The sequence below is a fragment of the Argentina silus genome (assembly GCF_951799395.1).
Source record: "Argentina silus genome assembly, chromosome: 1".
Classification (NCBI taxonomy): domain Eukaryota; kingdom Metazoa; phylum Chordata; class Actinopteri; order Argentiniformes; family Argentinidae; genus Argentina; species Argentina silus.
This window is the reverse complement of record NC_139655.1, coordinates 30,541,104-30,553,364: the sequence shown is the minus strand read 5'-3', so window position 1 is coordinate 30,553,364 and position 12,261 is coordinate 30,541,104. Positions and strand designations below refer to the sequence as shown.

At 41.0% G+C, this 12,261-nt stretch overlaps 1 protein-coding gene across 1 annotated transcript; it reads left to right on the top strand.

Annotated features, from left to right (window-relative positions):
• Positions 1–1,316: 1,316 nt before the first annotated feature.
• Positions 1,317–2,960, top strand: LOC310802046 (DNA damage-inducible transcript 4-like protein; the record flags this gene model as incomplete). Its single annotated transcript, XM_083666301.1, has 3 exons — positions 1,317–1,439; positions 1,618–1,738; positions 2,470–2,960. The coding sequence occupies exons 2-3, from the start codon at positions 1,648–1,650 to the stop codon at positions 2,958–2,960; spliced, it is 582 nt and encodes a 193-aa protein (XP_083522427.1). The 5' UTR covers positions 1,317–1,439; positions 1,618–1,647.
• Between the last annotated feature and the right edge of the window lie 9,301 nt (positions 2,961–12,261).

The following is a 12,261-nucleotide window of genomic DNA, read 5'->3' as shown; positions in this document are numbered from 1 at the left end:
CCCATGTGACTGGGGGCAGAGACCTCCCTGGGCTGCTGGATTTCATTACCCTCAGCTATAAGGAGGGAGGGCAAGGGCTGGGGGTCAGGTTGCAGGGGGGAAGAGAGAGTGTTTGATAGAGTGAATGATAATGGACACCATCACACATTATGGTGCTGTGCAGCAACTATGGTGTGACTAAACATCTCTTGTCTGTCTCTCTTATTTGACTGATGCACACAAACCTGCCAGCGCCTCTCCATACTGTGCCATTACACAGGAAGTTGAGGAGCAAACAAAACTCAACATTGTGCCCAAGACATTTACAAAACTGTGGGGTATTGAGCTCCTAAGATGTGACACTGCAGTCATCTGCAGACAACTGATTTCATCTAACATGTTATTATACCAGCTGTTTGAGTAACTCGGTAAATCCATTTTATTTAAAATAGCCTAAACAATATGGAAATGAATTTGACTGACAAGTTCACCTGATACCTACATAAACCATAGAGGGTTAAATGCTGTGAACGTGTAACAACTATGTATAGTTTACTATACCAACCTTCTTGTAGAATGCCTGGGCCTCATGGCCAAGTCAGGTGCAAATCAACCATAGTATGCCATCTTCTTCTTACCAATTATCTAAGTATAATGAATATATTTGTCATGTTACTCAATAAGCATGGAATACAGATGAGATGAGGCAGCAATAGTACAGTAGCCCACTGTAATAGATTGCCCACAACAGTTTCTAACTGTGACAAACAAGCCAGTTTTAACCAGTACAAGTGGAAATATTAAATCCTTTATCAAGACATTTCAATAAATAAAGATATCATGTTCCAAAGAATTCTGTTTTAGTTTGAAAAACTAGGTCAACAAAGGAATTCTGGCGTCTCACATCAATCAGGCATCATTATGAACAACTGGATTTTAAAGAAAGACAACCAGGTTTTAGAAAACTACACAAAAAACTACACAGGTAATCAAGTTTTAACTGAATGTAGACCTAATCCATGATCATGTTAAAATAAGAAAGACGCTGTCTGACTGCTCGAGGATGGGAAATAGGTAAATTGTCAAAATGTGCAAAATGTAGATAGCAACAAAGTAATGTCCATAGATTATTGGTTAACACAATTCCATTCATAGCCAATGATTGTACAGTCTCTGAGCGCACTGACAAGCGCGAGGTGTGTTGCTTGGCAATCTCTGGTAATTTCCAGAATGATGAAGTTGTGTGATTGGTCAAAGCTTCAAGTCAGCTGTGCGCGAGAAAGGTATAAATAACCCTCAAGCGGACCTAACAACGCTTCAGGCAGTGTGAAGGAGAGTCTGTGAATGTGTATGTTTGGAGAAAGTTTGTTGTGAATGCGTGGAAGCATTTTTTTTTGTTTTGTTTTTTACAAAGGAAGCCTTCATTAAATGAACATATTTTACAAGAACTTAATATCAAGGTAAGCTATGTGCGATATCGAATCCTTCCATGGCTTGTCACTCCGCTAGCTACCACAGTTGGTTCGTTTCTGTTGTTCTTGCTAATAAGCTACGCTACGCGTATTTGTGTGACTTTACTTTGCAAGCATGTTAATTATGCTCAAATTGTAATGTTATGTTTGCGTTCCATTTCAACAGAACTTTATAAAGAACAAAGGGATTTTCACGATGGTTGCAACAAGCACACTGAAGAGTAAAAACACAGAATGCATATCGGAGTTGATCGAACGGAGATTTGACCAGGCTTGTATCGAGAATGGTGAGTTTGATGTCTTGCTATTTAACTTTGTGCTTAGAATTCATTCATCCAGCGCTTGTTTACCTCACTAGTGGTGCATAGCAGCAGTGTAGGAGAGGGGAGGGGGTAGTGGAGTCAACAAAAGATGAAGTCATCTTTTCTAGGCTGCTGCTCTGCCTCTGCACAATAAAACACCGTTCATAAGTCTATTGCTGTAAGGCTATATTATGCATTAATGTGAGGTGTGTATGCCCAAAGGCATTGTCACAGCCTAGCCCAATGCTACATTATAATTAATAATCTATTGCATGTGTGTAGATTCTGGTATTTCAGGTCTAAAGAACCTTAGGGCTTGAATACACCTGTAGTACTCCTGTAATGTTTTTTTTTGCCTCACCCTGTTTGATCAAAATGTTATCCTCATTTGATTGCTTTAGCCTAATTCCTGGTGTTTTAACATCCAGATGAAGTTCACTCACACTATATGAACTCATAGTTTGAGCCATTCTCATGGTGCCTATGGTATTCAGTCCATACAGGCCCTCACTGTGATGTGATCATGAGACTAGGAAAAGGACACAATAATATGTTGATTTATGCTTTGCTGAAGTAATCCCTGGAGAGGGGCCTATTGTAACCATGTATCAAATGGTCTCATTGTTCTTCATACTTGTGTTGACGTTGCAACCTCTGCCTGGTGTGCCTGAAGGCCTCCCTGAATAAGTGTTCACTGTTTTGTGTTATTTCATCAGAGCTGGACTTCTGGGATTACTGCCTTGCTGAGCCCCACCTGAATGTGGAGGTGAACGAGGACCGGACATGTCAGCAGCTGGCCAAGATGTTCGAGAACTGCCTGTCTCGAGCCAAGAAGACCACTCTCCACTGCTCCGAGGTGCTGGTCCCTGAGAAGCTGATGCGGAGGATAGCGCGCGATGTGCTGCGTCTGGCGTCGGGCGAGCCCTGTGGCCTGCGTGGCTGTGTGCTCTACGTGCACCTGGAGCAGGAGAAGGGCTGCAAGCGGCTGGAGCGCATTGTGTACGACGCCAACGTGGTGCCCACCTTCGAGCTCACGCTGGTGTTCAAGCAGGATGGCAGCGCCTGGCCCAGCCTGCGGGACTTCCTCCTCATCGGAGCCTGCTTCACCCCAGGCTTCAGGCACGCACTCAAACTCAGCCCGGGCTTCCGGCTCATCAAGAAAAAACTCTATTCCTCTGCGGCTGGTACCGTGGTAGAGGAATACTGAGGAAGGAAGGGAAGTTTGGGGTGGGGTGGGGGGGGATAGGGATGTGGGCTACAATGCACTTGTACACTTGAGTACCTGAATGTAAAGATCACTCTTGGAGTGTCTTATTTTCTATATTGTTTTGTATGAATCCAGTTTGTCCTTTGAACGAATAGTATGTAGTAGGATCTTGTGCCGGCAAGCCAGCCTGTCCGCTCCAGTGTCCAGGATGGTACTGCCTATTAAAATGGAACGGAAGAGGCTTGGGTTTGGTTGGGATTCTGGTCTAATGCCTGAACAAGAGTAACATTTCTAAGATTGATTTAAGACTATTTGAATGTGTTTTTCTTTGTTGTTTTTTTCCTATTAACACAATTTGAATTGACTGGGCAATATTCTGGATATAGTCTTTGGGTAAAAAAGCATTTCCCTGCTTGTGCACAAGATTTTCAGTTATACTGTATGGAATTGGCAAAGAAGGTAAATTGCATATTCACTTCAACTGGTTTTCCAGATTTATAGGTACAATGTTTTGTTCACACTAGCCACTTTGTAAATGCATCAGTTGTGGATTTTGTTTCCAGATTTGTCCATTGTTCAGCAAGGTTAACAGTCCTTCTAGTGGCTTATAGGACTTGGAATGTGTTCGGGGGCCATATGTAGGTGTTCAATGCTGAATTGGGAGGGTATGTGTGTTAGCCAGCCATTAAATCTGTCCTTGTGAATATGCTGCTCATTTATGGCACAGGCTCTCCAACCTTGATGTATGCAGATGCCTTAACTGCCATTTAGAAATGTTGAAAAAAATGTGTTCCTTTTTGCACTTGTGTAGATCACAGCTCTATGGAAGTTCAATGTATCTTTAGTGCTTGTTGATCTTTTTTATACCTTTTTCTGTTGTCATTGCAATGCCTTTCTAGATTGTTAATGGCTGCAGTGCTGTTGACACAATCGAAGATTTTTTTTTTTTTAAATTTAATTCCTGTTAAAGGAAGTGGAAATCCTTGTCTATTTGACAATAAAATATTTCAAACCTTTACTTTGATCTTCTGTGATTGTCACACTAGTCCTTCGATGTTGTGCTATCAGGCACTGGATGCATTCTATTCTCAAGTCTGCAATTGTATGATGCAAAGTTGTTTCCAACTGGGAGGAAAATTTGCTTTCCAACTAAATCACTACTCCTGATTGCTGAAATGCCACTCCAGATATTTGATAATCCATCATCACATCCATTTGTGTACTGTACATTCTGGGGCTACGAGTGAGTCTGTGCACATGCCACAACAGTGGCACAATGCAGCCTTTTAGGCTGAGCAGAAAAACAAGCCCTTACATTATAGCGAAAACGTGACCAGTGGGATTCTCTTTGTGACAAAGACTGGCTGGCATGACACAGAATTTTCATGATAGAAATGCTTATTGATGGCCTTTGTCAGATTTTTTTTTCAGTGACATTTTTTTTCAACACTGTAAAAGTACTACGCACACATTCATATATTATATTAGTAATATTACTTAACAAATTAACATTTCTTGCACTAACATTTGGTGGCTAGGTTTTTATGTAAGACCATTCTGATGTTTCTTGTCAGATTTCTCATAAATCACACATACAGTAACCCCACTCAATGATTGAATCAGTGACATAAGGAAAGTCCATACATCCATGACCTATAAAAGACCATGCTGCTTCCAAAGGGCCTTTAGGATGTAAACATGCTCCAGACCGAGGAGGCTGACATTCCATGCCGGTGTCAACATCGCACACAAGTACCTGGAGGTGGCAGCTAGTGCGTAAATAGCATGATGGATGTTATGTAATGTAACCACATCAGGTGACCATATGACCCCACACTAATAACCTGCAGAGGTTGTGTGACATTTCACTCTCTAGCCTTTTCTCAGTTGTTAGGAACATGTCTCCTTGCATCCTCTCCTCAGTCCTCCACTCGTATCCTACACTAAAAACACATTGGAGAAGAAGATCTAGGTTCCTCCCCTTAGCTATTCTCCTCCAATGCTTTCTGAGGAGGACTCGAGTGGAAAATGGAGGACAGGACCCGAGGAGTTGTGTTGCTAACAATTGAGAAAAGGCTTCTGTCTTTAATGGAGGTGTCTGTGCGCTGACATGACGATAGTGTTGCTGTAGGCCTACCCTACTAATGAGAGCCTGTTGAATTAAAACTACCAGTCACTATAGTGGGACATTTACACTGTCGGCTTTAGGTGGCAGTGGCACTCAAGACTAAATCTACTAATTAACATTAGAAGTGCCAGTGTTTTCACAACTACCGATTGCAGTCAGTTTTGGGTTGTAAGAGAGACCTCCTTGTTGAGTCTCCACATCACTGGATATATCCTATTCTTGGAGTCAATAAATACTTGATCTCATCCTCTCTTTCCATCGTCATCTCCAACCTCAACCCACATAGACGAAATATGACTGGAAAATAGAATTTAAGCTAGTTTGAAATGCTAGTGTGAAAACACTGGAGTGAAAATAATTAGCCTTGCAGCCAAACCTCGTAAAACTCAAGCATATTTCATTCCAAAAGAACTCAGGTTTGAATTGAGTCCACTTGGCAATCAGTCTGGAATTCCTGTTTCGTCATGTCTGTTCTATTTAGAGTTTCACTTTGCACTGTATATTAACCATTTAATTATATACCTTCTAAATTGACTCAGAGGATGAATACTTATGGAATCCAGACATATTTTGCATTGAAAGTGTGGAGTATGTTATATGGATCTGGAAAAAAAGTCCTAATTTAGGGTTTAACCCTAACCCTAAACCTAACCCTAATTACATACATACTCCAAGGCATACTCCAGGTATAGCTCTATACGTTGTGTGCCTGCCCCACCTCCAAATATGTTTCACTGCATGACTCCATGGTTCCCGCATCTATTGGTCACATGGGATCTTTGCCAACTGGCTTAGGTGTAGCTAATGGTGTTTACCCCACTACTCGATATTCCCTGGGTAAGCATTCTACCCCCAAGTCATTGGAGAGGGCTGTTTAGTCCAAGGAGAGGGGTGTGGCCTAAAGCCATGTTTTGCCCCTGACCCAATAAGGGGCCCCTTTCTGGGAAGACGTCAATTTGACGAACTTGCCTAAAGTTTCCATGCACATCACACTGTCCCTATAATATAAACCAGATATTATTTATTATCTGGCATACGTGTTGGTAATGATTAGGATAGATATTCATTATAAACATAAGGACCATCTTCTTAGCCATATAAATTCATGGCTCAGACAATTACTTTTATTTTGCACTACTAAAAACACATGAAAATACCAACATCCCTGCTCTAAATCCAATATCATTGCTCTAAATTTGACATCTTTTTGACATAATTTCTAACTATGTATTATTAGGCTATATGTAGTCTTAGTACTGTTTTTAGAATTACATACAGTGCTCTGAGTATGTAATGGGACAGTGAAGCATTTTTACTTCTTTTGGCTCTATATTCCAAAAGTTTCAATTTGAAATCAAACAATTACTATGAGGTCAAATTAGAGATTCTCAGCTTTTATTTGATGGTATTTGTGTATATACTGGTTTCATAACACTTTTTATACATAGTCCCCCTTTTTCAGGGCATCAAAAGTAATGGGACAATTGGCTTAACAGGGGTGTCTGATCCTACCGGGCGGCAAAGGGAACAGCCCCTCCGAACTTGCAAGCAATGGTCAGCCCCCAAACCCCTGCCCGATCACTCTGCACTTCCACCTCGGCTGGCCGACTGGAACGAGCTTCCCACTGCTGATATTACTGCAGAGTCACTACCAATCTTCCACCGTAGATTGAAGACTCATCTCTTCAGGCTACATCTTAACTGTCCCTCCTAAAGACCTCTTCATCCCCACCACCCCCCCTGTGCAGGTTTCTCTCCTGTAAATAAATGTAAAAAAAAACTAAAAAAAAACGAATAATAATAATATTCCTTTCTTCTAGCATTGTGACTGCCAATAGCCCCTGGTCCTACCATAGATTATTTTTTCTTATGATGACTGATGGATAGATGATTCACTCACTTCGTCAAATGTATTTGTTGTAAGTCGCTTTGGATAAAGGCATCTGCTAAATCCCATAAATGTAAATGTAAATGTAAATTTGTGTAGGCATAAGAGATGTCAATGTCTAGTATTGATTCTAGGCTTTGCATTTGCCTTTAGAGTCTGCTATTGATGTCTGTCAACATGAGGACCAAAGAGGTGTCAATGAAAGTCAAGGAAGCCATTATTAGGCTGAAAAGAAACATAGCCAAAACATTAGGCTTGCCAAAGTCAACATGTTTGGAACATCATTAAAAGGAAAAAAAACACTGGTGAGCTGAGTAATCACAAACAGGCTGGGAGGACAAGGAATACTTCTACAGTGGAAGAATGCTCACCATAATTAAGAAAAAAAAAAAAAAAAAACTGCAAACCACTAGTTATCCTCAAAAAGGATGGTCAGGTTACAGTTTGCTAAAAAAGTACCCAAAAGCCTGCAGAGGTCTGGAAAAAGGTCATGTGGACAGATAAGATGAATATAATCATGTACCAGAATGATTGCAAGAGGAACGTTTGGAGAAAAAAGCATCTGCCCAAGATTTACAGCATACCTACTCATCTCACATGGTGGAGGTGGTGCTATGGTTTAGGCATGTATAGCTGCCACAAGAACTTGGTAACTTGTCTTAATTGATGATGTAACTGCTGATGGTAACAGCAGAATATACAGAATAAGTGTACAGAAACATCTTGTCTGCTCGAGTACAAGCAAATGCCTCCAAATGTATTGGATGGTGCTTCATCATATAGTAAGACAATGACCCAAAACCTACTGCCATAGCAACTAGGGAGTTTTTTAAAGTTCTTGACTGGACAAGTCAATCTTCAAATTTAAATCCAATTGAACATACATATTTCATCTTCTGATGATAAGATTTTTTTAGGGCATTTCTGCTTTTATTGGGATAGAGATAGTAGAGATTGACAGGAAGGATGGGTGAGAGACAGAAGGGATGACATGCAAGATATGTCGATGGCCGGAATCGAACCAGGGACCCTGCGATGACATGGCATGCGCCCTAGTGTGCTACGCCACTGAGCGCCCCTGATGATAAGATTCAAGGCAAACAACAACTGCAGGCAATTAGTTATATTTCAACACTTCCATGGTCTTTATCAAAACATTTTTGCTGCACCAGAAGGATCGATTAATTCGCAGTTCAGGTTTGACTGAAACTGACCTTTAGTCTTAATGGCTCTTTAACAGCACTGTTAGCAGCTCCTAGACACAGGGCCCACTGCTCTGAGGCTCTGAAGGTCACCCTCATGCTAATAGCTGTGAACAAAGGAGGATGTGTCTGGGACCACATTAAAAAGCCTTGCTCACAAATTGCCCATTGGCACTATGGAGCCCTCCCCCTCACCGTCCATTAACTGTGGTGCTGACCCTCCTCTTTCCGCTGAACGATCATGCTATCTCTCTCTCTCTGTCTCTCACCCTGGGAGGAGGCAAGAGCCGGATCAGCACATCCTTTCAAGTCATCCTTTACTCAAGTCTACAGCTGTTGTTGGTGATTGTTAGAACAAAGAATTCTAGTCAGAGATGCATGATGAATGTGTTTTTTTTTTCAAGTTTGTTTGCAATGAGTCAGATTCAACGTGTGTGCGTGTGTGTGTGTGTGTGTGTGTGTGTGTGTGTGTGTGTGTGTGTGTGTGTGTATACGTGCATATGTGCGTGTGTGTGTGTGGAAAGCTCTGCAGCTGCCTGACCTTGGTGTGAGGGCTGTGTGCTGATCCAGCGGAACGTCTGCCAGAGCTGTGCAGCTTCTCACACAGGGGAGTCAGATCACTCCCGCCTCTCAGTGTGGGCAACACAACACTGAAACACACACTGAAACGCTGCAACAAAGCAGTCCAGAATACTGTCTCTCAAGATGAATGAGAGCAAAGGGAGGGACTAATCTTCTGCACTGGTTAACATAGTAGTTCTAATTAGTCTTACTGGGGTTTACATTTCAAGTCCTGAAAGAGTGACCTATAGTTAATGCAAATGAGATCCTAAGAGTTGAATTTGATAAGATTCCTATAATTTGAATGAATAAATTAGCTCACTAAACCATTTGTTTTGGCAGTTTTTTATACCAAACATAAGCTGACCAACATAAGCTGTTGCTGCCCAATGTCCTTTTTTGCTCACAACGCCATAGTGGACATTTCTGTCTGACTGCAGCTTTAACAAATGATCAGTTGATTTAATTAATGTTGGAAAACTGTTAGAGCACTTGAAAAGCATATTTTCACAGATGATTTGAATCCTCTGTGTGTGTCTGTTTGTATGGTGTATGTACAGATTAATGCTTCATGTGTTGATTTCTTCAAGTGCTTGTGAGGAACAGGGCATTCATACAGCCAGTTCCTCAAATGCTCTAATCTGGTTTGAATTGAACCTCTGAAAATGCTGACCCAGTGTTCATAGCTCTTCAATGCCAAAATGTGATCTGAAGAACAGGCGCAAGTTATATGTTTGGCTATCCTGACTATATAAGATTTACTTTTCTCTTGATTTACAGTGTACCTTCTCACTCCTGGGGGTATGCTTACCACCCCCAGTAGGCCTGTAGGTGTACTTGCCAGCTAAATTGGAATTAAGTCTGGTGTTGATCTGTCATTGGGGAGGAGGCCTAAGCCTAGGCACTGATACCCTGATACCCGGTTATCCAGCCTGTGTTGGGCAATGCTTGACCTTCGCAGGGTACTGCCTCCGGAACGTTCTGATCCGAAAACATTAGAGACGAGCTCATTAATCCATCTCTACAATGAATGGACTGTTGGCTGGGAACCTGGTTCCCCTGGCGCCGTCAGTCCAAGTGGGCGTTGTCTCTCTCTTGACCTTTTGTAGAACGCTGAAAGTTGGTCATGGTCCGAGTGAAAGTCACCTCCATGAGGATGGCCCCCGTCCAACACATCAACTGTGCCAAGGCTCAAGTGGACAGAAATAAAGCTCATCTGAAAACCATTGCATAATATAACTAACTCCTACAGTATGTACATGGATTCAGTAGAGGTGTGTCCTTGTAGTAAATTATTATTAGAGTATTTCAACTTCAAAATATTATAATCAACATAGTGGCTACAGAATGCCCTGATGATTGTTCCTATGAGCTCTCAACAGATTCAACGTGTTCACTTCCCTTGAGGTAGATGAAAACAATACCAAACGTAGTGCTACAAATATTGCGAGATTCAAATTAGCAATCTGTATGCAAAATAAGCATAAATGAGGCTTTATTACAATTATCCCGCATCAGCCAGAGCACCCAACACTCAACTAAAACAAACCATATTTCGCCATATTATGGTATATATATTTTAAACTTATTATTCTCCCTAGCTACCTAACAGTCATTTTCTAAATATGGCCTTTGTAACCCTCAGTCATTTGAAACCTTTCCAAAAAACACTGAAATAGATATAGATCTTGGCAGGTGTGTGCAAAGTCACGCCTTCCTGGGAGTAACCGGTCAGTTGTGCCCTTGTGGACTGGTGAGAGTACACTTCTCGGCCTCCTCTACCGCTGAAGGTTCACTATAGATTTTCTTAGTTCACTGGAAATGTTTGTGAAAAACGTGATACTTAAAGGGATAGTTCACTATTTTACACTTAATAGTCAGATAGCATACAATGGGAGTGATCAGGGTAAGTAGGGAGCAAGTAGCCAAAGTTCAAAATGTGTGGTCACCTCAAAGTAACTTCCAACCAAGTCAGAGAGTTGCTTTGAGCCCCCATCACTCCCATTGTTTTTTGTTACCAGTGGCTAAAATTAGCTGAAATTATATTAAAACAACTCTGAACCATGGATTACAGTTGCCCCTTGCCCATAGACTACTTTTAGTGTAAGGAACCATCTGACTAGAAGGTGTAGAAAAGTAAAATATCCCTTTAACTGACCTCTAGATGCCTGACCTCAAGGTAATTTACAAAGCACTGCTGCAATCAAAACAATCAGTGGAATACAATCACAGAGTTAAGAGATTGCTGTTGAATGAGATCACTACAAAGTTTTTGAGACATCGCTGGTTTTTACTGATTGCTCTGATTGCATTATTGGCACTAAACAACAGAAGAACCAGAATAAGATTGACCAGTTGATGTATACCACTATCACTTGAAATAAAGGTAGAAAATATAACAACAACAGCAAAAAAACAGACCTTTAAAAATGTTCGAAAAATGTTATAGCAAATTAGACATCAATCATTTTCTAAGGTCATATCATGTATAATGTCAGAGATTATCTATATTATTAGCCTCATTGAAAGAGGCTTTGATAATGTTCAATCATTGCTACATGTCTGTGACAAATATGCTCAGAAGGTACAGTAGAACCTGAGAAACACACAGCACAAGAGGGTAAATGGGTCAGGATATTTTTAGAATATTAATGGTGAGCACCAGAATGTGAAATGTGCTATTGAGGAGTCATATCTCTTTCATCCCCCTCCCCCACTTGTTCAAGAGGGTGTAAATGAATTAGGTGGTCTTTGGATGGCAAAATATTGAATTGTTATTCACACATCTTTTGTTCCTCAAATGACAAACATGACATTAAAGTGGATAATTGCACAGGTACTGTATTTTGCAGGTAGAATCCAAACTTCTCCTTGGATCCAATCCTTTCAGGTCCACAAAAGTGTGTACACAAGGGGTGGGAGCTAGGTGATGTTTCTGGAGAGGGCCACGGTAAACTACATTCCAGATTTGCACTGCGAAACATTTGAAACATTCCAGTGTAAGTCACCCTGAATACACCCCAGCTGTCCCACACAAGATGTCATTTATGTGGCACAATTGATTGATTTATGGACCTGTTGAAGCTGAATCATACTGTCACTGCCATATCAAAGCCATTTTGGCATCAACCCTAGTTATGAGGGGGTGATGATTTGTCCAACATGACAAGCAATAGGAATTTGGATCACAAGATTATCTCTTAATTTCTGCTGTAACATTGAACTGTTACCGGTTCTAATACACTTAGATACACCAGATTAAATCTGCTCACCCACAATAGTGGTGGTATTCACCCGGAACAGAAGCATGACATTGGCTTTAGATGAGGCACAGTTAGCTGCACTGTCAACACGTCTCTTATTGTTCTCTCACTGGCTAGTAGGAATGTGCTTCTTTCCATCTTTTTTTCAATTTCCAATATCATTCTTGGGATGCATTACAACAATAGGCATTACAACAATAGGCATTACAACAATAGGCATTACAACGACTACAGATATTATTTAATACAATTATTACAT